This window comes from Erpetoichthys calabaricus, chromosome 1 (genome assembly GCF_900747795.2).
Source record: "Erpetoichthys calabaricus chromosome 1, fErpCal1.3, whole genome shotgun sequence".
In the NCBI taxonomy this organism is placed as follows: Eukaryota; Metazoa; Chordata; class Cladistia; order Polypteriformes; family Polypteridae; genus Erpetoichthys; species Erpetoichthys calabaricus.
The window spans coordinates 21,821,681-21,848,219 of record NC_041394.2 but is presented as its reverse complement, the minus strand read 5'-3'; the positions used below and the strand labels follow the sequence as shown (position 1 = coordinate 21,848,219).

The following is a 26,539-nucleotide window of genomic DNA, read 5'->3' as shown; positions in this document are numbered from 1 at the left end:
TGTGAAACAACCAAAACATATTTAGAATTCTAGAATGAATGCATCAATAACTACAAACACTGGAACATACATATCTGCAGAATTAAAATAAACTGAAGCAAAATGAGTCTTATTTTCTACTTTTCGATCAACCAAGGGAATAGTCTCCATTTTCATTACAACATAGGACTGATCTCACCAGTTCCTTGTGGACCTTCTTAACTCCATCTAATGCTGGTTGTTATTTTTTTCCTTTGTCTAGAGTCAGGGAACATCCAGCAAGTGTAATTCGTTATATTAGTTATCTGGAAGCTTCTCCATTCCACCTAGAACACCACAACCATTGTGTAATACTTTGTAGTCCTCAGCAGTCTACTCTCCAGGGGCCTCATGTATAAATGGTGCGTACGCACACAAATTTACCGTAAGAACATTTCCACGCTCAAATCGCAATGTATAAAATCTAAACTTGGCGTAAAGCCACGCACATTTCCATGGTAGCTCATAACCTGTGCTCGGGTTTGCAGACTGGCGGCACCCAGCGTCAAAGCAGTGCTACTTTTCCTGTGTGGTTATCCTTTCTTTTTTAGATCCACATCCCTGACGTGGCTTTATAAATACACTGAAATTAACCACATATTGTTTATTAGTTTAATGCATCTGATTGTAATTAACCAGTAACAATATAATAGTCCACAGAATGGTCAAACTATTCTAAATACAATAGCTGCTTTAGCATTGTTCCTCTCACTGCACCTTCTTCTTCTTCTTCTTTCAGCTGCTCCCATTAGGGTCTGCCACAGCAGATCATCTTTTTCCATATTACTCTCACTGCACCACTTGGAATATTTATATCCCTGTATCTAAATGTGGGGAATCACAGCTCTACAGCAGCTGATCGGAAAGAGAATTATCGGTATACAGCATCAAGCACACACTGCCTCAGCCATGCTGTTTATTGAACTGCTCGCATACGACAAACGCTTAAGAGCCTTTCCTGTACGGACCTTGCGGTTCAGAAACAGTTTCATCCCAAGAACTCTAAACGCACTCAATCAGTCCATCAAGTGTTCCTTGTAGAACTGTTTGTATTTATATGTACAATTACCTCACTGTAAACTTGCAATACAGTTATAATACTGCACAACCTGAGCCACTTTATAAAGCGTGTATTTAAATATGACGACAATATTATTTTTAAGATGAAATGTAGCAAAATATGTTCATTATATTATACAGATAAAACTAACTTCATTTAAATAATCTATATTGTTAATAATTAAACATGTGAGGACACAGTGTCACAGCCCTAGCTAATTCAGGGATTGTGTTGTATTCTTGCTGGTGCTGGCGCAACACTGGAAGGATAGATGGACAGAATAATTAAACATGTACTACGAAGATATTTCAATGTTCCTTAAAAGTTTTGAAGAATCTGTGTTATAAGCTTACAGATGGCTTAACTTCTATTACAGAGCTGATTGTGTGGCGATTGGTACCTTGGAGAAAGAAAAGTAAGGACAGGAATTGGAGGTAACTACGTTTGAAAGAGACAGTACTGCTGCAATAAAGCATTTCATCGAAGGTCGCGCATGGCGCAGCAAGCCTCTTGCGTGAGACATGAACAAGCACTTTGCCACCGTGTTCCCATGTTTAATAACATGCTTTAACTCCTATCATCATGAAAATGATATCATGTATACATCTCAGTATTTTAATTGTTCAGAGAGCTGTAATATCACGAATGTAATGGATTCTGTGTCCTGTCGGAGGAAGAGAAAGTCCGTTTAAGAAGCACGTAGTGATTCACAAACATAGAGCACATAGAAGATCAAATACAAAACAAAGCATTTAACGTGCTACTTTAGTTACGATGGGATTTGAGAAACTAGTAAATTAAACGATTTTAAAATGAAGTTTATGATGTTCTACTTTAATGACAAAATATACTACGTGATTAAAGTGGAAATTTTCGAGATTAAAGTTGACATTTCATGCTTTTTTTCCACTTTGTCCCTACTTTTTTTTTTCCTCTGTATCTTAATAAGCTTTCATATGACACTCAGACGATGGGCTACGACTCGCCTTTTCACAGTGACTTTGATATCTGACAACTTCTTTTTTATTTCGGGCACTGTGCGACTTTGTGAACTTGAACTTTCGAGTTTCTCTGACACTCTGTGTCACTCGATCAACTTCCTTTTGTTTATTATATCACTGTTTAAACCAACAAATAGTACGTTTTTCTTTGCCTCCACTTGGTATTCGCTGAAATTCTTCTATTTTCCCCTCGTGCTTTTTCCCATTGTCTTTTCACAGAAGGCTGATTTTAAGAGCTATTTATATTGATTTGCATATTTAAAGAGGCATAATTCTGGGAGGAGTTAGGGTGGGGCAGCAGGCGCGTGCACGTACGTTACTTTTCATGCTGACCGGGATTTATGGAGCGGAAGAACGTGGAAGTTGGCGTTCGCACAGATTTATGCATCTGGATTTTTTTGTGCATAAGCACATTTCCGCTTGTTGTAGTGCGAATTCTACGCACGCCGTTATGCATGAGGCCCCAGGACTGTTTTTTTCCAAGATAGAGGATTTTCTTTTTTTTTTTCTTCTTCCCTCCTCAGGATGATGAGCTTCCTGTTATACTTTCCATCAACATAAAAGTTCTTCCTGTGTTCACTTATCTCTGGCAGTCTTTTCAAAATAAAAGCTTAGAACGGAACTGGAGTTTCAGCAACCCCCACCCCAATCCCTTCCAAGTGTAAAATTCTGGCTCACTGTGCCTTTGTCACACGTTCACCCCTTTGAGAGCTTTAGGAAGCCCCACCATCTGCCAGGGCGTACCTTGGTATTTCTGTCAGTAAAGCAGTAATGTCTGACTCTGTCATCAAGTGTTTTATGTCCTCTGATTCAGCACAAATTCAGCTTTCCATTCATGGCAGTTATGAATAGTGCTATACAAAATAACACTGGAAAATAGCAAGAAAAAAATTTACTTCTTTGTATTTTTATTTAGAAACAGAATCAGAAAATACTGAGGAAAAGAAAAGTCAAATTAAAGTCTCCACAAGTCTTGGTTGTGTTTCTTTGGCAAATTTTTTGCAACAGTGAAATAAAAAAATGAAATTGCGTAGCTTTAATAATTGAAAAGCACCGATGAATAAACTCAAGCCAAACAGAGTTTGTTTGTAGCTACAAGTCACAAATGATGAACATCTAAAGTATATCTTCTTTTTCTTCTTCTTTCCACTGCTTCTATTTAGGAGTCATCACAGTGAGTCGTCCGTCTCCATCTATCCCCGTCTCTCACACCAACTGCCTACATGTCCTCCCTCACCACATCCATAAACCTCCTCTTTGCTCTTTGTCTTTTCCTCTTTCCTGGTGGTTTCATGTCCAGCATTCTTTTCCTGATGTACCCTTCGTCTCTCCTCTGCATGTGCCCAAACCATCTCAACCGAGCCTCTCAGAGTTGGTCACCAAAGTGTCATACCTGTGTTGTCCCTCTAATATACTCATTCCTAATCTCTGTCTACCGTTGTTACTCCAAGAGAAAATCATCACATCTTCAACTCGGCCACCTCCAGCTCTGCCCCCTATCTTTTCATCAGGGTCACCGTCTCCAAACCATACAACACAGCTGGTCTCACTACTGTTTTATAGACCTTGCTGTTCACTCTTGCACATACTCTTCAATCACAAATCATTCATGGCCATTCTTCTCCACCCAGTCCACCCTCCCTGCACTCTCTTCTTCACCTGTCTGTCTGTCACTTTAGACTGTTGAACCCAAGTATTTAAATTCATCTACCTTCACCACCTCTGCTCCTTGTAGTCACACCATTCCACCACCTTTCTGTGACAAAGTGGCTTCCACTCCATGCTCCCATCTTCCTTCTGAGAGCCCTTGAACCCAACACCGTCAGTAATGTCACCGATGAGCTGGACAGTGAGGCACAACAATGAAGCAAGGGGATGGTGCAAAAAGTGCAAAGAGCTTTTAGTAAAAACAACAACAACAAAACAGTGTTCAAACAAATAGTGCAGTGCATCAAAGTTCTATAAATAAATAATCCAATAAAACGAGTGAACTGGTGGAGGTTTAAATCTAATAGAAAAAATCCTGTTAAAACAATGGCTAGAAGCAGTCTTTTAAAACAAACCCCGGTGCCTTTCTACTGGTGTCTCTCCTGCTTCTCCCGTCCAGGCTATGCACCAGGGGAGCCACCCTACCTGCAGCTGACCGTCTTTCTGCTGGTCTGTTCGCCTTTCTCATCCCTGGCTCCGGTAGCCTTCATCAGACCGCGACTTGGGCTCCCCAGCGACCAGGGTGCTCATGCTAAGGCTTTCACTTCCCAAGTCCCGACTCCCGCTGCCTTCTCGGCCATATGCGGCAAGCCATCCTCCTTCTGGTCACTCCCGCTCCTTACTTAATGCTCAGCTGGAGCGACCACTACCAACTGCTCCCGTGGTGCCAGGCAAACACCCCACGAGGGCTCACTGTCCAGCTGCCTTTCTCTCTCTACTGAGAGCACATTTGCTCGCTCACGCACCAACTTTCTCCTCCCTGCTTCCTGCCTTCTTCTTCTCCTGCAACCTCCGTTCGTCTTTTCTTTCTTCCTTAGCCACCTCGCACTTCTATTATTTATCACGGGGACGTGGATCAGGTGTGGCAATTAGCAGCTCCCAGCATCAATTACAGATGCGGACAACTCCTCACCTGTGCACTTAAGCGAGGACCGCCCCGAATCACGAATTACCTGGGAAACCGCTTCGGCCACACTACCACGTCCCCTCTCTAAGCCGCGAGTGCGGTGGCTAGTTATTTAAAAAGTGGCCTTTTTGACTTGAGGTGTGGACCTGCTACACCACACTTCCCTCTCATTCACACTCACTTCTACTGACTGTCATTCCCCGTCTCCCCAATATGTACCTCCACCTCTCCAACTTCGTCTAAACCTGCTGTCTACTCTCAGTACAGATCACAATGTCATCCATGATCATCCTGTCTGACCTCATCTGTCAATATGTCCATCACCACTGCAAAAAGGAAAGGGCTCAGAGCTGATCCTTGATGTAATCCCACTCTCACCTTGAACCAGGCTGTCATTCTTACCACACACCTCACCACAGTCACACTGTCCTCACACATATCCTGCACCACCCTCACATACTTTTCTGCTACTCCCGACTTCCTCACACAGTACCGTAACTCCTCTCTTGATATCCTGTCATACGCTTTCTCTAAGTCCACAAACATGCAATGCCATTTCTGCTGACCTTCTCCATCAACACTCCTAAAGTATATTCATCTCTATTATTAAGAAATGTAATATTGGTTTGTTGATGGCACAGTAGCATAATGGTTCTCACTACTGTTTCAATGATCCAGTGTTCAGGTTTTGGATTTGGATTCTCTGTGTAGTCTGCATGTTTTTCCCCAGTGATGGTATGTCCTGGGATAGGCTCCGGTACTCCATAACCTAAGTCAGTTCATTAAGTGCAATTCATAACTCCAGAGAGTGGCAGAGTGTTGCATGATGAGCAGCACATGCAAATAAAAATTTCACTGAACTAATAATAATAATAATTAATAATTCATTACATTTATATAGCGCTTTTCTCAGTACTCAAAGCGCTATCCACACAGGGAGGAACCGGGAAGCGAACCCACAATCTTCCACAGTCTCCTTACTGCAAAGCAGCAGCACTACCCGGTCTTTGGAAAGCAACGCTTCATTGCTTTGACGTGAAAGTTACAGAACCTTCAGATCTCAATTCAGTCTTACAAGAAAAGTATTTAGAAAGGAGTATTGTGATGGTATCAGTGCCGATGCATTCAGGCTAAACGGATTGAAGAACAAGTAAGTGAGGGAGGAGGCCAAGGTCAGAATGTGTGGAAATCAAAAGCCGAGCTATCCATCGGAACCCAAAAACATTGACGCAATGTCAAAATATGTCCAAGAGCCCAACTAGATATCACGTCCCTAACCTAATCACACAGCAAAGACTTGTTTAATTAGAAATTATCGATAAACTCTGAGAAAATGAATGCTATGTTGCCATCTTAACACTTTGAACGTTAAGGACACGTTAAGTCGTGTTGCATCAAGTCTGTCAATGGGCCACGTGATGTGACACACATCTCAGTATACAGCCAGTAGAGACGCAGCCAGCCAGCCAGGTCTCTGTTATCTACTATAGTGCTGCCATCTAGTGGATAGACATGGAATTCTTTTTTTATATGCAACAGCTTGGGGAAAGCAGTGCTATAAACCTGTAGTTAAGTCGTCATGAAAAAGCGGCTGATATTATTCAAACAACTAGATTGCTGCAAGATGAATATTTTGATGCTAATGACAGTGACTGAGACTGTGACAATCAATTGGACGATGTGAAACCTGTAGGCGCTGGGATTGATGCGAATGGCTGCCCTTCATCACAAGACGTCCGACTTGTCACGACTGTCAGGACAGAACTACACGGACATCCTGCCGCCAACTGCCAGATGTGTTGTGTGCAACAAGCATGGACAGCGCAAAGAAACACGTTATACAGGGTGTCCACAAAAACACTCCTTGATTTTAAAAGGTTACAAAATCCAAATTTATTGGAATACTCTTTTACCTTTAAGGCTAAAGTTTCATCACCTCATACAGTTTCATATGGTATCTGTTGATTATGTACGCTCGATGTGCACCCCACCTGTTACTCAGCAAACTTCGATGTGATAATCGAGCTCAGACCAGACTCTCTGAAGCATATCCGGTGCGAACACGTTTATAGCTTCAGTGATGCGTTCCTGCACATCATCCATAGTTGCGGGCAGAGGTGGGTAGAGTAGCCAAAAATTGTACTCAAGTAAGAGTAGCGTTACTTCAAAATAATATGACTCGAGTAGAAGTAATAAGTAGTCATCCAAAAAATGACTCAAGTAAGAGTAAAAAAGTATTTGGTGAAAAGACTACTCAAGTACTGAGTAACTGTTTGAACATAATAAATGATTTGTTTTTTAGAAATGTTGTAATAAGACCGACAAAAATATAAAATAATGTGCAAATTCTGCTATTTCCAAATAATAAAAAATGAGTACAAATAAATAACATCCTTACAAAATAAAGACACACAAATAACACAAAGTTCCAAATCTCAGCTTTTCACAACAAAGCTTTTGAAGCCGATATCTACAATAGGTAACATGTATGTTTGAACAGTGCACACTACTTACAGTGACGAGATCTACTGACTGTACACTGACAGTATAATACTGTATATTGACTTTGTGATGTAGCAGGTCCGCAGCTTCAAAAAAAAATCCATAAAGCCGTGTCACTCTCCGTTGGCGCAATCGCACGATCACGGGGAGTTAATGAGGTAGTTGGAGCGAGTCACACCTGCACGTGTGGGTGCGATCGTTCTCGATTGCTTCGTTGGCTTTCTGCAGCGTGTGATTAAGGCCCACAGACACAGGAGTGTATATATACGGGTCGGCCCAAAAAAAGAAGGGGGAATCAAAGAAAAGGAGAAAAGAGAAGAGTCTGTAGGGGACCGGCATTGTCACACACTTGCCCTCTAAATAGCACAGCTGATAGAAAATAACATTCGAACAAGGCAGCTTGCACACGTACAACAAGTTTCACTTTACCATGACTGTCTGTGTCTGTGCATGTTTGGTTAAAACCTGCTTGTTCTTCACTCAGTGAAGTGTTGGTGAAGCTTCAGCAAGAGTTGGCTCTCAAGGTTCTTGCAGTGAAGCTGTGACCGTTTAACAGTAAACAGGAGCTCTGCATGACTAAAAAGTCTCTCACAGGCTGCAGATGCAGAAATTTTTTGTGTGTGGTCATGTGACTGCATGGCTACGTCTGATTGGTGAAACGGAGTGGTGTGATTATTGTTGCTGCGTCTGATTGGCGAAACATAGTCATGGGATTATTGTTGCTACGTCTGATTGGTGAAACGTAGTCATGTGATTATTGTTGCTACATCAGATTGGCGAAATAGTCATTGCAGTAAATCCACTGGTGACTTCTCTCTGGCAAAAATATAGCGTATATAATGGAAAAAAGTAACGAGTCGAGTGTTGCCCAATGTAGTAGAGTAAGAGTAGCGTTTCTTTTTCACAAATGTACTCATGTAAAAGTAAAAAGTATGGTGCAGTAAAACTCCTGTTAGAAGTTCAATTTTTTAAAAAAGTTACTCAAGTAAATGTAACGGAGTAAATGTAACTTGTTACTACCCACCTCTGAGGGGGGTTACGTACAATCTGTCTTTCACATACCCCTAAAGGAAAACGTCACAAACAGCAATGTCCGGTGACCTCGGGGAGCCACTTGAGGAACACCTTGTCCAGTGTGACCAATTCATCTGTTTGGCAGGCGCTCGTTGAGAAAATTACAGACAGCGAGATGCCAGTGCGGTGGTGCCCCATCTTGTTGAAAAAGGTAGTCACCTATCTCAGTAAGTTGTGGAAAAGAAGAAATGTTTTGAGTTAATGTATTTGCTGTCATCTTATTTATAAACATATTCCAATAAGTTTTGATTTTTTAACTTTTAAAATCAAGGAGTGTTTTTGTGGGTACCCTGTATATATGTGGCACATGTGCGTCAAAGCCTGCACTTTGTGAGGTGCCACCATCCTAGAACTCTCATTAAAATGGTGACTTTTACTTGTATTGATGGTCAAAATAAGGCAGTTAACAGTTTCTTTACATTTTTCACAGAGTCACTGTTGATAATAAAACTGCTTCTTTCTAATACATTTCTTTAAATTTTTCACCAGTTTTGATTGAGTTCGTTATTGATCATAACATGCTGTGGCGGACCACCGGGGCCCTTATCTGGACCGACCGAGGACAGTCGCCTTGGCTCCCAGCAGCTGTGTGCTGATGGACTGTTCAGGAGTCACAAAATGCAATAGTGGAGGCTGTAAGAGATGTGGCCAATGAACTCAGAAATATAAGGGCTGTACAGCGTGATATTAAACACAAATTCAATTAATCTGATTACCTGTTTTTACATTCTGCTAATTACATTCAAACAAAGTTGTAACACTGTCCGGTTTGTCTGATCATCTGGTGGGTCAGGGTCATCATAGTGTATCACTTCAGGTCACAATTGTGTGCCACATTATGAATTTCGCTACATGCCTGCACAATGCGACACACTTTCAGTGCACTATAGAGCAAGCAGCACATTGATAGAGTGGCAATGCTTTCTATTCACATACAGTGGCAGACGACCGGGACACCCCAACCATGGAAGGACTGGGGAGAGGGTATCTGAGTATTTTCAAGACCATTTCTCCCCCGGACTTGCAGAAGACATCCCCCTTGGCTTCCAACGGGGCCACAGGTCATGAGCATGGAAACTCAACCCTATTAAGGCCTGTGGCCAGTTTGGCAGCACCTGGAAGTGTGGCTGGATGAAGCTCATTGGGCACCTGGACTCCTAAAGGGAGCCAGTCATCACCACACAATGGCCTGAATTGGGAGGAAGTGGATGAAGCTTGTGAAGGAGGAGTGGAGGCGGATGGACTGGTGGGCCTTCTGTCTCGGTGATTTGTGCACTGAACTGCAAATAAGCTGTGTGTTGTGTGTGATAATATGTGGGTCCTGCCTGTCTGTGTCGGGGTTCACTTCACAATGCATAGACCTTTACTGCAGCGTTCTGGTAATTAAAGGTCCAGCGGTCAATGTGTTAAGCAGGCGTAACATATCACATGACTTCAAAGTCACATGACTAGCAATGGGTGGGCCACTAGCATGAAACGAAGGCCTCAAAATGTCAATGAAGGCAAAAAGAAATAAACCAGGGTGTGCAGAACACAACTGCTAGCCTTCCTCTTAAACTCAGATGTTCTGAATTCCATCTTAAGTACACAATGGCTCCAGTCCCACACATCCTGCAATGAACATGGCAGCACAGAACAGTGCAGAATAGCTGAATAAACAACAGAAGCAAACCAAAATATTTTAGAATTAATCCATAGATATGAAAAAATGAAAGGGTCAGAAACAGAGGCCAACACCAAAGGGGAAAAGCAGGATTGGTGAAGTCCTAACAGTGAAAACCTGAATAGCAAAACAAAACGTCCTAAGAAACTCAGCTTCTTGTGCCGGTGAGCGAAGACCAAGACGATGATTGTGGATTTCTGCAGGCCTGTGAACATCTGTGGGGAGGACATTGAGATGGTGCAGACTTATAAATGTCTAGGTGTCCACCTTGATGACAGACTGGGCTGGTCTGTGGAGACAGATGTCCTCTACAGGATGGGGCAGAGCAGGCTCTTCTACCTCAGAAGACTCAGATCATTCAATGTATGTAGCAAAATGTTGTCTTTATTCTATCAGACAGTCGCACCAGTGTCCTCTTCTTTGTTGTTGTGTGTTGGGGAGACAGCAAGACAGATAAGAACACTAAGAGGATGGACAAGCTGGTGAAGATGGCTGGCTCAGTGCTGGGTGGGACTGGACTCACTGGGAATTGTGGTGGAAAAGTGTATGGGGAAGAAGGTACAGGCCATCCTTAACAATGGCAGTCACCGTCTCCTCAGCTTTTGGGTGGGTCAGAGAAGTAAAGGCAGCAGACGCCATCTCTCACCGCACTGCAGAGCAGAACACTTTAGGAGATCATTTGTTCTCACTGCCGTGAGATTTTATAACACTGCTGTCAACACGAGTGAATCAGGACCTGCTCACCACTCTACCTTACAACACTGTAACAACTGACCTAACTGTACATTTTACTGTTTATTTATTATATTTGTTGTTCTTGCTTTTATAATAATTTGCAATACTTTTTACTGATGTGCTTGAGCTACTGGACAACTGAATTTCCCTGAGGGGATGAAAAAAGTATCTATCTATCTATCTATCTATCTATCTATCTATCTATCTATCTATCTATCTATCTATCTATCTATCTATCTATCTATCTATCTATCAATCATATAGTGCCTTTCACATCTATCTATCTATCTATCTTATAGTGCCTTTCGTATCTATCTATCTATCTATCTATCTATCATATAGTGCCTTTCGTATCTATCTATCTATCTATCTATCTATCTATCTATCTATCTATCTATCTTATAGTGCCTTTCGTATCTATCTATCTATCTATCTATCTATCTATCTATCTATCTATCTATCTATCTATCTATCATATAGTGCCTTTCACATCTATCTATCTATCTATCTATCTATCTATCTATCTATCTATCTATCTATCTATCTATCTATCTATCTATCTATCTATCTGACATCACAAGGGACCACCCTCAGTCCTATAAAGAATGAGGAAAACCTACAGTCCTGTGCAGTTCATTGTATTCACTGGGGTTATTGAGATTATTGTTCTACTCTTTGCTCTGTATTTGTATCTCTGGATATTTTTATTGGGACTTATTTTCCACTGGATTTAGAAGGTCAGCTCCTTCTGTGTATTTTGTGCTCCTTTTGCTAAGATCATTTTTGTGCAATACTGTACATATTATTTATAGAGAATCTGCATCTGCCCTGCATGTTTTTACAAGCCGATGGTTGACAGATCCTTATCTTTTGTGTTACTGTTTTTGGGACTCTGTGCTGAAGTACTCTCAAGTTCATGACATTCTGGGTTTCTCACATTTCCCTTCTGTCCATGTGAGGTGCCTGACATATTCCCAAAGACCTGTGGGTTGGGTTAACTTGTCAATTTTAAATTAGCCCAGTGAGAGCGTGTCCTGCAGTGATGTTAGATCCTGGGTTGATTCCCACCTTGCACCCAATGCATTATTAGCTTCTCAACAACAAAAATAAAATGAAATAAGCAGACTGAAGAATGTCTCCTCATGTTACATTACCTGACATGATTTATGCCCGCTTTCGTTTTAAAGTCCTCACAAAGCAGAAGCAAGCAGCTCTTCATCATTTTAATCTTATAATGAGCAGTACCTTAACCTTGTATTGTCTCTGGCAGGTGCGCTCTTCGATTGCAGTGGGAACCCCAGACTACCTTTCCCCTGAAATCCTACAGGCCGTGGAGGACAGCAGCCAGTGCTACGGTCCTGAGTGTGACTGGTGGTCAATGGGCATCTGCTCCTTCGAGATGTTCTTTGGTCAGGCGCCCTTTTATGCCGACTCCATCACGGAAACATATGCCAAGATCATCAGCTTCCGGGTAAGTCTATGATCATTCAGACAGCATCGGCCTGTCAGCAGCTTCAGCAACATTTCTGTTTTCTAGCATGCCGCAAATAACGGAACACAGGAACATTCAATTCCAGAAGCCCATCCTTCTGTTTTCAGGGCTCTGTCCTCGGTCCTCTGCTTTTCTGTATTTATATGCTTCCCCTTGGCCATATTATCCGTAGCTTTGGACTGGGTTATCATTTTTATGCAGACGATACTCAACTCTACTTCAATGTTAAAAGTGGAACTTCATCAGAGCTTTCTCAGCTCACAACCTGCCTTAGTGAAATTAAAACCTGGATGGAGCAGAACTCTTTAAAATTAAATTGCAACAAAACTGAACTCCTGCAAATTGGGACTAAAATGCAACTTAATAAAATGAGCTCCTTCCCAGTCCATCTTGGCGGTGATCTCATCAGACCTGCCTCTACTGCAAAGAATCTTGGTGTCATTTCTTACTTTCACCTCCGTAACATATCCCGTGTTCGCTCCTTCCTCTCCTTCTCTAATGATGAGAAACTCGTCCATACTTTTATCACATCCCGTATCGATTATTGTAATTCCCTACTGGCAGGTGCCCCTTCTAATCTTATATCACTGCTCCAGCTTATTCAAAACTCTGCTGCAAGAGTCCTTACTCGAACCAGCAGCAGCGAGCACATCACACCCATCCTGCTCCGCCTTCACTGGCTCCCTGTGTCTTACAGAATCGAATATAAAATCCTACTAATAACCTACAAAGTCTTAAATGACCTCACGCCAAACTACATCAGTGACCTTCTCCATCACTATGTGCCTGCCCGCCCACTAAGGTCCTCTGATTCTGGTAATCTTGTTGTGCCCCACACTAATCTACACTCCATGGGTGACAGCAGGGCCTTCAGCTGTATAGCGCCCAGACTCTGGAATGACCTACCGAAATTAATCAGGTCAGCTGACTCCACGAATTCTTTTAAAAAACAACTCAAAACTCATCTGTTCAGGAAGGCTTTTACCTCTACTTGACTTTATTACCCTTCTCTCGGTTTACTTCTCTGTCAAGATGCTCACGTGACCTGTGTGTGTGTGTGTGTGTGCGAGACCATCAATTATGTTGTCTGTTAGGCTTTTCTCAGAATTTACTGTCTTAATCTTCTTTATTTATTTACTGTATCTGGTTTGTACAATGCTATATACTGTATACCCTGCCGTTCTTTCTTATACTCTGTAAGTGCCTTGAGCATGGGAAAGGCGCTATATAAATAAAATGTATTATTATTATTATTATTTTCCCACAGGAGCACTTTGAATTTCCTAGGGGCTTCCCCGAAGTCTCAGAAGAGGCCCGGGACCTGATCTCAGGGCTGATTAGTGAACGTGAGCAGAGGATGGGGAGGAATGGGATTGAAGACTTCCAGAACCATTCCTTCTTCACTGGCATTGACTGGGAAAATTTGCATCGCTGTCAGCCACCGTTTCAGCCAGAGGTGGCCAACTCCACGGATACTTCCAACTTTGACATTGTGGAGGACAGCCTCAGCGAACAGGTGAGAAAGGTCTAAGCAGGACTTAACAGGTCGGGTGGGTGACATCACGGGGAAGTGTAGTGTGATATCATAGTGCCGCACCTATTTAAGATGGTGGTCTATGCTGCTGAGAGTGTACAACATTAATGTCTGCTTGTTTGCTTTAGATACTGATATGGAGACAAATCTGTCTGTCTTTTTATCATATAATGCATTAGCTATGTCTGCATGTACAGTATTTGTGTATGTATGTTTCCATCACTCCTTACTCTATCTATCTATCTATCTATCTATCTATCTATCTATCTATCTATCTATCTATCTATCTATCTATTATATAGTGCCTTTCATTTCTATCTATCTATCTATCTATCTATCTATCTATCTATCTATCTATCTATCTATTATATAGTGCCTTTCATCTATCTATCTATCTATCTATCTATCTATCTATCTATCTATCTATCTATCTATCTATCTATCTATTATATATTGCCTTTCATCTATCTATCTATCTATCTATCTATCTATCTATCTATCTATCTATCTATCTATCTATCTATATAGTGCCTTTCATCTATCTATCTATCTATCTATCTATCTATCTATCTATCTATCTATCTATCTATCTATCTATCTATCTATCTATCTATCTATCTTTTTATATAGTGCCTTTCCTCCCTGTCTATTTATCTATTTATTGTTTTGTACCTTTCCTATTTATCTACTATATAACCATTACAAAAAGAGGATTTTTTTCCTGAAAATTTGCGGAATACTCTTCCAAATCTTTGTTAGAAAGAAAAGCAGAAGAAGGTATGTAGTTGTTCTTAATGATTCCAGTATTTTTATGTCAGTTATAAATTTTCAAGAACCAGATTCTTGGCTAAGCATTCCCATTTAACTGTGCTGTAAATTACGAGTCCTTAAACGTCCTTCTTGGTTTGTCTCCAATGATGTTTGCTTCGGTGCTGTAACAGTTTAACAGAAAGTCCTCGGAGGATGGCGTTTCAGGACAGGAGTGAGCCGTTTGTCCTGTCATTGTCCCTGTGTGGTAAGTTCACAGTGGACATCTGATAAAATAAACTGCACAGGATTGGGTTCTCTGGCCCAGGGGTGACAGCACTGACACTCTGGAGTCGCACCCGTGTCTACATTGTGGCGCTCAGTGCATGTATCTGATCCGTTGGTCCTTATGTCCTGTTTCTTCTGTCAGTCTGATGATTTCAAAGTTTGCCTGCGATTATAAAATGCAGAGGAGATCAAGTAATGAGCTGGCAGAATGCAGTGTTACTTGAATTTGGACGTCTACATTAAAACAGACAGAGAAAGATGATGAGAAAGAATTCTTGAATTCAGTTCACATTTCTTACTGCGGGGTCAGTGTGGGTGCCTTGTAAATTTACGGACCAAACATAATGGATGTGAAGCAGAAAGTCAGAGTGAGCTTTGACTCTGAGGTACCAAATGTGGGGACTTTCCACCAAATGGACCAGCAGGAACTAAAGTGCCCAACACAGAGAGGCCCAACTGCTCATTATGGACCACCTCAGGCCCACTGTCATCACCAGCATGTCTCATGTTCTGCTGATTACATCCTGCAAACCGGGAGTGCTGACCTCGATCTCGCCACATTGTTAACTTTAATTTTATGACAGGGCAGAAAATCATAACTTGCATTTCTAAAATGAAGTCCCTTAGACTCAGTACCCTCAAAACCACCAAGAAGCTCGACTGCAGCACCCACTCTTGACTCTGCCGAGACTGAGAGAGCCCCTCATGCACCAGAGATGTCACTCATCAGGCCGCCATTGAAAAAACAAAACAGATATGCATAACAAACATAGACTTACTGTATTTCACATTGGAACTTTTCTTTGTACCAAAATTTGAAAAAGTAGCTGCCATGAAACTTCAGTCTCATTTTATTCTCTCGAATAAACATTCCGGTTGATTTTGCGACTTCTCTCACCACGCTAAGTATCAGAGTTCACTTGTGGTATCGATTTATTGGAGCAAATCTGAGAGGGGGGGTTGTGGGCCGAGGGGAGGCGGAGCCACAGAAGTAGGGAGGGGGCGGGGCCATCCTTACTCACACGGCAGCCTCTGTTGGAGTCGCTGTACCTCTCGCCGCGTGTTGGAGCGCACCTTGCCTCTGCTTAGCTAGCGATACCCGTTTATTCAGCAGACATTATCACTTACAGATTGAACATTTGACGTTGTTGAGAGAGATCAGAGCTCCGTGTGTTTCAGAGGGTAGCTGCTCCTTGCCCGAGATATCACGACCACGTGCTTTTCTTTCCCGTCAGAGCTGAGAGCTTTTTTTATTGATTTTTAAAGTTTGTCCCATTTCACTCCTATGTGGGTGGAGCCGTGGAGGATGGCTACTTTAGTATATTTAGGAATACAACTGAAATGGAGCTACGATAAAGCCAAATTAAAATTTTAGCAGTTTCGGCCTGGCGTATTTTTGGCCACCTCACCATGTCTTTTAAGCTCATTCTGCATTAACACACAGGCATTGCTACAAAGTAGACAGCGTTATAAATATACAATTTATCTAAGAATTATTTTATGAGAATATCAGTTGCTTTTTTGGTGGGGTCCTTCATATCAGAGATCAGTTTTGGTTGTGAGTTTTCACCTGTTTATTATCGAGTGACCCCCCCCCCCCATGCCATTTTGTTTCTGTTTTTGGGCGCCACTGTGTTGATGGTCCCGTTGTCAAGACGTGGCTCTGAGTTGCTAGGGGGCATAGTCCTTTAAGTCACACCGTATGACATTTACTTTGCTGAGAAAGAAGACGAAAGAAGTGACTTCTGATTATGTTACAGATAGTGGAAGGAGTTAGGGTTAGGGTTGAAGTTAACAGAGTGGGGACATCGAAGTATTGTAGGCCTTCTTAGTGGGCTATTCATGTATGCATTGTGAAGAAACAACAAGAGTACCACAGCAAAGGGCTGGGAAATCCACCCCATATACTCTGAGAAACACTCGCAAAGAGAGTAGTCACATAACTACTAACTTCTTCTTCTTCTTCTTTCGGCTGCTCCTGTTAGGGGTTGCCGCAGCGGATCATCTTCTTCCATATCTTCCTGTCCTCTGCATCTTGTTCTGTTACACCCATCACCTGCATGTCCTCTCTCACTAAATCCATCTTCTTCTTCTTCTTCTTCTTCTTTCGGCTGCTCCCTTTAGGGGTTGCCACAGCAGATCATCTTCTTCCATATCTTTCTGTCCTCGTCATCTTGCTCTGTCACACCCATCACCTGCATGTCCTCTCTCTCACCACATCCATCTTCTTCTTCTTCTTCTTCTTCTTCTTTCGGCTGCTCCCTTTAGGGGTTGCCACAGCAGATCATCTTCTTCCATATCTTTCTGTCCTCGTCATCTTGTTCTGTCACACCCATCACCTGCATGTCCTCTCTCACCACATCTATCTTCTTCTTCTTCTTCTTTCGGCTGCTCCCATTAGGGGTTGCCACAGCGGATCATCTTCTTCCATATCTTCCTGTCCTCTGCATCTTGTTCTGTTACACCCATCACCTGTATGTCCTCTCTCACTACATCCATCTTCTTCTTCTTCTTCTTCTTTCGGCTGCTCCCATTAGGGGTTGCCACAGCAGATCATCTTCTTCCATATCTTTCTGTCCTCGTCATCTTGTTCTGTCACACCCATCACCTGCATGTCCTCTCTCACCACATCCATGTCCTTCTTCTTCTTCAGCCAACAGTAGCCCAATTTCCGCCAGCACTCTGTTGGCTAACAGTACTGGTGGCGGTCTTTGTTAACCCGGGGCTCGACCGATCCAGTATGGAAATTTGTATCGTTGTCCGCATGTTGGTTTTACACCGGATGTCCTTCCTGACGTAACCCTCCCCATTCACATAACTACTAACACACTAAAAAAATGAAATCTTGGGCTTACATAGGAGGGAAACAGGAAGGGGTGGGATCTCAGGCGGAAGTGAGGTCTGCAGGAGGGCGTGGCAAAGAGGCAAAAGGTAGGTGGAGTCTTAACTGGCCTTTCCTTCCGGTGGTCCATGGAAGAGGGAAGAAAGGTGTTAGTGCCGTTCATCCCCCCCCCCCCGGCTCCATACGTTACTCCCTGTTAAGCCCTTAGACAGCCTACCAAGCGCACGTGGGTGACAGCGTTTATTAGTTATGTGTTTATGGTTTTTATTGAAATTATTATTGAATTATAGGCTTCATGGATAATAGTTCACACGCCACCTCAGAAGCGAAGCGCTGTCCCTTAGCATGTGTCTTAGCATAAAACCTCAGAGGCTCGGCAGCTTAACTTAACATGTGTCACGTGGAATTCGAAATGCAATTAGGAAGAGAATGCTCACCATTTGTGAATATTCAGCTGCTGTGCACCCACACGGAAAAAGGGCTTCACCTTGTGACCGGTGGGCAGACTGCGAGAGAAAACCAGTAGGAATAGTTGGGGCGCCAGCCAGTCTACCCCATTATAATTGTAGCCATTGCCAGACACAATAAATGAAACAAAAGTGTTGAAAACGAGGAGCCACTCCTGGGTTCTTACTGAGTGGGTCGGCTTCTTCTCCTGTGTCTTCTCCTGTGTCCTCTGAGTTGGGCGCCTCATCTGGGGCTCATGCCAGCCTGGCACCCAATGCTGCCTGGATAGGAAACAGAGACCCTGAACTGAATGAATCATTTTAGGATGGATGAATGGATGCTCGTTATCTACCAGTTTTATTTTTTATTAGCCTCTTGATTTTTAAAATGTATATTTTATCATTTGACACTAGGTCCTGCTCTGATTTGAATTATTCTCTCTGCTTGTTGTTTGCACAGGAGATCTTCTCTGAGATGTTAGAAGAAGCACCTCTGGGGATTCATCTGGCGTTTGTGGGCTACTCCTACACGGCTACCAGGTAATAGCGATAGGACATGTACCTTATATAGCGCCTTTCCTGTACTCAAAGTGGTTCATAAATATTGAAAGGGAAAGTAGGACCCAGCCAGCCCACCTGATCTGTGTAGAGATGATACCCGTGGGCCTGGCCTATTTTCTTTTATTCTTTCCCCATTATTTAAAGATTTGCAGAACGGCCAACAGCAACACAGCTACCTCACAGGTCCTAGAGACTTGGGTTCAAATCTTGGCCTGGTGACTCTGTGGAGTTTGCACGTTCTCCTTGTGTTCTGCTCCGATTTCCTTCCACATTCCAAAAAAAAAAGAAACATGCAGGTTGGGTCAAATAGTGGCTTTAAGTTGGCACAGTCTATGCACTTGTGGGCCCTGCAATAGAGTGGCACACCATCCAGGGTTGGCTCCTGCCTTCCTTTTGATGACTACAGTTGGGTTTCCTTTACCAATGCATTGAAAAACAAAAACAGAAAATAGATGGGTGGCTTAAAGATTAGCAGTTCATAGGACTTGGGGTCACATCTCAGGCTGATCTCCTCCTTCATTGCACTTTGGCCAGTTTAGGGGGTGTTTGCAAGTGTCAGCTGTAGCCCCCTAATGAAACTCTCATGTCACAGAATGTAGGATTGGTGTTTTACCCTTTGATACGCACTATGCAGGTATGTCTAAAAGTTTATGGACCCCTGACCTTCACCTCTATGTGAGTCTGTTGGACATCCCATCCCAAAACCGTGTACATTATGTCATAAGAATGAACGGGAGACATCAAACGTTTGGGGGCAAACAGGTACATTTGTTTGAGTTGTTTTCAGCTCAGAGTCCAAAACAGAACTGACTCATAGGACTAAAGATGGCAGTTTTAAAGGCTGATATCATCATGGGCGCTGGAACAGGAAGTGACGTCATCATGGGCACTGGAACTCGGTGGGATTGAGAGAAAAAGTCAGCACACCTTGCCACCCCTTGGTCTGGTGTGGAAGTGTCACTATTCAGGCCCATTAGCTGCCTCCCATTCGCACGTGTGTGACAATTACTAGATAGATAGATAGATAGATAGATAGATAGATAGATAGATAGATAGATAGATAGATAGATAGATAGATAGATAGATAGATAGATAGATAGATAGATAGATAGATAGATAGATAGATAGATAGATAGATAGATAGATAGATAGATAGATAGATAGATAGATAGATAGATTCTTTATTTATCCCAAGGGGAAATTCACACACTCCAGCAGCAGCATACTGATACAAAACAATATTAAATTAAAGAGTAATAAAAATGCAGGTATAACAGACAGTAACTTTGTATAATGTTAACGTTTACTAACAGCCTCCATTCTTCTTTCCACAAGATGTTGGTCTGCGTCTGTGGGAATTTGTGCTCATTCAGCCACAAGAGCCTTTGAGAGGTCAGGTGCTGATGTTGGATGAGACCACCTGCAGAACGTTAAGGGTGAGGCACTGCTTACAGCTTCACCCAGGGCAGCTAGAGCCAGGCCTTACTTGTGTCCAGGTCCCTTTTCTTGGACCTGGACCCTCTCAGGTCCTTTCTACAATACAAGAGAGTCCCCTTCAAGAGCCTGTGGTCCACGTCAGTCCAGTCCAGTCCAGTGTGCCACTCTCTTCTGCAAATCTGAGTGACCAAAATTTCAAAATTAAGATCCTTCTTTTCACAGAAGGATTTGGCAACAGTGATTCACACTTTTATTACACCTCGGCTTGATTATTGCAATTCTCTGTATGTGGGATTGAACAAAATCTGCCTTGTTGTGCCTTCAGTTATCTCAGCATGCAGCAGCGAGACTGAGCGAATCACACCCATACTGGCCTTCCTCCATTGGTTGCTGGTAAGATTTCAGACTGACTTCAAACGTATTGTTTGTTTATAAGGCCTTGCATGGCGTCGCCCCTAAAAACGCCTGCGATCTCCTTCATCCTCTCTCGGGAACAAGCATTTTGAGGTCATCTGCTCAATTAGTTCTTGCAGTTTCTAGATCATGGCTAAACTTTAAGGGTGACAGGGCTCTTTCAGTGATTGCTCCAAGACTTTGGAACGGCCTGCCTCTCCACATCAGGTCTTCTCTGTCTACACTATTGAGACTTTTAGGACTCGGCTAAAAACTCACTTGTTTCTCCTCCTCCTTTTACACTGGGTGAGGTCGTTCGTTAGATTTTCAATAGTTTTTACTAACTGTTTTATTATTTTATTTTATTAACGGTTTTATTATTATTATTTAGAGTAGCTGTGGTTGTTTTTAAATATGCTTTATAAATTAATTTGATTGATTGATTGACCACCACTGATTAATCAAACTCCCAGTCTGCACTCTGGTGCCCCCTACTTGTCATCTTCTTGCAGTGTCTGCTAGTGACACGTCCTCAACTCTACTGCATTCTAAAGCTGATGTAAATATGTTCTGTATATATATATATATATATATATATATATATATATATATATATATATATATATACACAGTGATCCCCCGCCTATCGCAGAAGTTACGTTCCAGACCCATCAGCGATAGGTGAAAATCCGCGATATAGAAAGACCATATAAACTTTAAACACATGTAAATTTATTAAAGCACACTTTGTAAACACGTATGATATGTGGATGTTGGGTTAAGGATATGAGTAACATCTCTCTGTTATAAAAAAAAAAAAATCTTGGCAGGGAGACGAGGCGTGATCTTCTCGGAAGACAATCTGACATTTTAATGTCCCGCGAGACAGAAGGACAGCTGCTGTACAGGCTTTTAAATGATCGACGCGCAGAGCGACAAGCAGAACAGGCATCTTGGCAGAAGCAGCACAAAGCCAGTAGCTGATCCGACCACTTCTGCTTAGCGTGCGTTCAGCTCCCCCCCCCCCTTCACAACGCGAACGGGAGAGACGTGAAGTGGCAGGAGCGTAGAGCGTTGAGTGAAGCAATCGAGACCGGATCATCTCAGAGAGACACATTGATGACACAGCCTTAGGAAGCAAAACCTGTGAGATGGTAACCCTCCTTCAGAACGCTAGACACAAAGTGGCATAAGGACAGCTGCTGTACAGACTTCTAAGTGATTGACACAAAGCGCAATGAGCACAACACACAGCTGGCCAGCAGCAGCAGCAAGACAGCAGCTGAACCGATCGCATCTCTTTAGTGTGCGTTCAGACCCCCCCTTCACAACGCAAGCAGCGTTATAAGTCCCACGAGAAAGAGATGTAACCACGCCCAGGGCGGGAAATAAAGGACAAATAGTAGATGACAAAGTAGAACGTCGTAAAGAATTCAAAAACGTTGGTGTTAGAGATAAGCAAGTTAGAGATAATGGAACTATGAAAATTCGAAAGTCTCAAAAAAAATGACAGTAAAGATCGTATTAGCACAAACAAGCAGAAATTATTACTCAGTGAAATAATGGAACAGCGAAAAGAGATCGAATATATATGGACATAAGTGATATGACAGAAGTATTTGGATATTGTTTGGCTTTAAAGTTTAAGTCAGAGACTTGTAGATCTTCTAATTCCTGTTGCCATCAGGATGAAGTAGTGTTTCTTTCCAATGAAGAGGCGCATCCACGAGAAATAAAAGATTTGTTGTTTGGTGAAAGTGAAATACTGTGAGAGAAAATTTCAAGCCCCGCGAGACAAGACTTTATGCAAAGAGTTTTCGAAAAGTCCCGATCACATCTAAAACATTTACAACAACACACGGGTGAATCATTTCTCATTCGTGTCAATGCTATTGTCAGACACAGTTTGTGTAGAGAGAAAGAAACCGATATTCACTCACGGGCAGTTATACGTTGCGTTGTCACGATGTAATTCCAAACACGGAATCAAAATTCAATGCAATACTAATGAAAAGGTAAAAACAAAAAGAGATTGAATATATGGACATAGGTGATATGACAGAAGTACAGTGAACCCTCGTTTATCACGGTTAATCCGTTCCAGACTCTACCACGATAAATGAATTTTCGCGAAGTAGGATTCTTTATTTATTAATCAAATATTTTCACAGTTAGAGTATAGAAAACCTGTTTACGACCTTCTAAATACGTTTTTTAACATTATTAGAGCCCTCTAGACATGAAATAACACCCTTTAGTCACCATTACACTAGTATTACCCAATATATTAGACAAAATAAGAGAAAATAAGACATGTTAGACGTTACAAATATCATATTATTATTATTGTACTGTACATTTAATTACACACACACACACACAGTTCTTGCACACACCACTTCAGGTGGTGCAGTATCTTCAGCAGGTGCGTCGTCGTCTTCTTCCGCTGAAGGAGTACTAGGAGTAGGCAGTGGGTGTCTGGGTGCGCGGCTGAAGAACATCTTGATAGGCAGTTGCTGGCGCTGTCTTTTCATACGCGTGAGGAGGCTTTTGTAGGGTATTGCCATCTTTGATCATATCCAAGAGTTTCACCTTCTCCTGGATGGTAAGCATCTTCCTCCGGTGCTTAGTTTTATTGTCAGAAGGCTTAGAAAAAGCAGCACGTTTAGGAGCCATCGTGGGGCTTAGACAAAAGTTCTCAGAAAGCGCATGCGTAGTGACGTAAGCGTGTATGAGAAAAAATCGCGATAGAGTGAAGCCACGAAAGTCAAAGCATGATATAGCGAGGGATCACTGTATGTAGATATTGGTCTGTTTTAAAGTTTAAGTCAGAGACTTGTAGATCATCTTATTCATGTTGCCATCAGGGAAAAGTAGTGTTGCCACCCAATGAAGAGGCCTATCAGCAAGAATTAAAAGTTTTGTTGTTTGCGAGCAGCAGAGACATGAAGGCAGGGGGGTTGGCGAGCAAATCCATATACACACACACGTACAATTTATATATATGTTCCTGCCTTTGTATGCGTCTACCTTTATTTCTGCTCCTTATTTTTAGGGACATGGACAGCGTGGACTGCGGACAGAACCTCGTGATTGAGATCGACAAAGAGCTGTCCAAGGAGAAGGACCTGCTGCTGCAGGAGGCACTGGTAATGACTCCCTGGATTCTCCTGTGTAACTAACATGCGCCCTGGCGGCCAAGATGTGAGACTGGCATTCAGGCCTCAGTCACTTCTTCTGTCAGGGCTCCAAAAACGAAATATGTGATATCGATGTGGTTGGTCGGCCATTTTGGATGAAATCCCCAGCCAAACAGTTAACATTCAAAAAGCTATCCACCTCAGCGTAGATTTTAGGAGACGTCTTCATCTGCATTAACGTATTGGATTCTTTCAGATCCAGACATGGCCGGTTTCAGGAAGTCAGCCAGATGGGGACTCAGAAATGCTGGAGAGCCCAATGCCTGTGGAGGAGAAGACTGCAGAGCCAGCCTGCTGCCCGACGCCAGTGGAGAGAAGCGAGTTGGAGCGGTAAGGATGTGCTGGCGTCATAGGGGTCCTTAAGTCACAGACCCGGTGGAGCACAAGTGGAATGGCGTGAGAATGTTTGTGACGCCCCTTCCAGGAGCTCCATTTGTATGGTTTGTTGTTTTATAATCAAAATTTGATTACAATCGAATCACTATGTAGTTGCGTTTACCCAAATCATCAAAGTTCTGCAGATTTAGTTTGCTTCATTGGATTCTGGCAATAGCTTGACACGTTGAAATGATACCACAGGTGAAATATCTTTCATTTTTTAAAAACTTTAGTAAACAAAATTGATATAGCAAAGAAAACAAAAGTTCTTGTTTAAAGGTTCTGTTTAAAGCTTCTTTTATATCTTCTTTCTTTCTTTACGTTTGCCTATCCCATTGACAAACTGCAGAAGTGTCTTTCAGTCCAGGCTAGCCGCTATGAGCCTAATCCAAAATGCACACACTGACGTCATTAACACACTGCATTATGGGTAGAGCCTCATATTACCTACAGGGGGTGACAGGCTATACCCTCATCTATAGCTAGGAAAGGAAATGATATTCAATTCAAATGAAGCAAACGCTAATACGAGTTTAACTTTCTAAGATCAGCGTTTACACACTCTAAGAGCAAAAGGTGACACCAGCAGAAAAATTTGAACTTTCAAAGAAAATCTTTTGACGTTTGTGTTATAAAAAAGAGAATTCAATAATAAATCCACAGTGAAAAGAGTCAACTGAGTTCAGTCAGCTGGTGGCTGCCATCTTCATAGCCTGCTTACCCAGGGCTGGGCCACTCTGCAGTTAGAGCCCATGCCAGCAATCACAGGGCACAACACTGGACATGGCACCAGTCCATTGCAGGGTGAACACAAACACACACATCAAGAAGCCAATTTAACGAAAACCAGTCCACCTAACCTGCATGTCTGTGGGCTGTGGGAGGAAACTGGAGCACCCGGAGGAGACCCACGGAGAAAACAAGCAAACTCCACACATCAAACACCCAGGGAAACAAACCCCAGTGCCCTTACTGCCAAGCAGCAGCACTCCCACGCGCCACCTTGTTCAAGATGGAAGAGTTTTATTCGTCAAATGGTGCAATGTCCTGCTGTTAGTAGCCATCAGAAGACAGGCACACTGCGGTCATAAACAACAACATTTATTTCGATAGCACGTTTTCATACAAATGATGGAGCTCAAAGTGCTTTACAAGATGAAGAAAGAGAAAAAATTCAGCAATATTAATTAACATAGAATATACAGTAAGGTCCGATGGCCAGGGAGGACAGAAAAAAACAAAGAAAACTCCAGAGAAAAATAAAATCTGCAAGGGGGTCCGAGGCCACGAGACCACACAGCCACCTTCAGACATTCTACCTCACATCAATGACCTCCATCAGTCCTCATTATATTCAGGGTTCTCATGGAAGAACTTGATGATGACGGTCATGTGGACTTCTGGCCTTTAATCCATCAATGGAGGGACATCACGGTGCTTTAATCAGGTGGTGGGGGCGCAGATCAGCACCACAGAAAAGCGGATAAAGAACAGAGGAGAAAGTAGAGGTTAGTACGGATTATGGAGACACCAGGAATAATAATGATAATTAATTGAATATACAGAGCAGCAGGGTTACACTTAAACGAAGCTATGAGAAAGCCATGTAACACTAATGTGTTTTTAGCAGTTTGTTAAAGTGCTCCACTGTATTAGCCTGGCGCATTTCTATCAGTCAGCTATTCCAGATTTTAGGTGCATAACAGCAGAAGGCCACCTCACCACTTCTTTTAAGTTTAGCTCTTGGAATTCTAAGCAGACACTCATTTGAAGGTCTAAGGTTACGATTTGGAGTGTAAGGTGACAGACATTCTGAGATATAAGATGGAGCAGATTATTGAAGGCTTTCTAAACCATAAGCAGTATTTTAAAGTCAATTCTAAATGACACAGGTAACCAATGTAGTGACATCAGAACTGGGGTGATGTGCTCAGAATTTCTTTTCCTAGTTAAGATTCTAGCAGCTCCATTCTGCACTCGTTGTAATCGATTGATGTTTTTTTTTGGGTGGTCCTGAGAGGAGTGCGTTACAGAAATCTAGTCGACTGAAAACAAAAGCGTGAACTAATTTCTCAGCATCTTGCAATGTTATAAGAGCTCTAACCTTTGCTATATTTCTTAACTGAAAAAATGATGTCCTAGTAATCTGATTAATATGTGATTTAAAATTCAGGTCAGAGTCAATGGTTACCCCTAAATTCTTTACCTCCATCTTGACTTTTAATCCTAATGCATCTAGTTTATTTCTAATACCCTCACTATATCCATTTTTGCCAATCACTAAGATTTCTGTTTTCTCTTTATTTAGTTTGAGAAAATTGTTATTCATCCATTTAGAAACACAAGTAAGACATTGTGTCATTGAATCAAGAGAGTTGGGGTCATCAGGCGCTATTGATAAATACAGTTGTGTATCATCAGCATAGCTGTGGTGGCTCACATTATGCCCCAAGATAATCTGACCTAACGGAAGCACGTAAATCGAAAAGAGCAGCGGACCCAGGATAGAGCCTTGTGGAACACCATATAGAATATCAGGGGTCATAGAAGTATA

At 42.3% G+C, this 26,539-nt stretch overlaps 1 protein-coding gene across 2 annotated transcripts in view; it reads left to right on the top strand.

Annotated features, from left to right (window-relative positions):
• Positions 1-26,539, top strand: part of LOC114647552 (myotonin-protein kinase) — a 437,098-nt gene that overhangs the window by 385,608 nt on the left and 24,951 nt on the right. For both annotated transcript variants that reach the window (XM_051934119.1, XM_051934117.1), the window contains exons 8-12: positions 11,938-12,138; positions 13,427-13,675; positions 18,477-18,556; positions 23,463-23,556; positions 23,804-23,937. In XM_051934119.1, the coding sequence (XP_051790079.1) occupies positions 11,938-12,138; positions 13,427-13,675; positions 18,477-18,556; positions 23,463-23,556; positions 23,804-23,937 (758 nt within the window). The remainder of the gene's footprint in view (positions 1-11,937; positions 12,139-13,426; positions 13,676-18,476; positions 18,557-23,462; positions 23,557-23,803; positions 23,938-26,539) is intronic.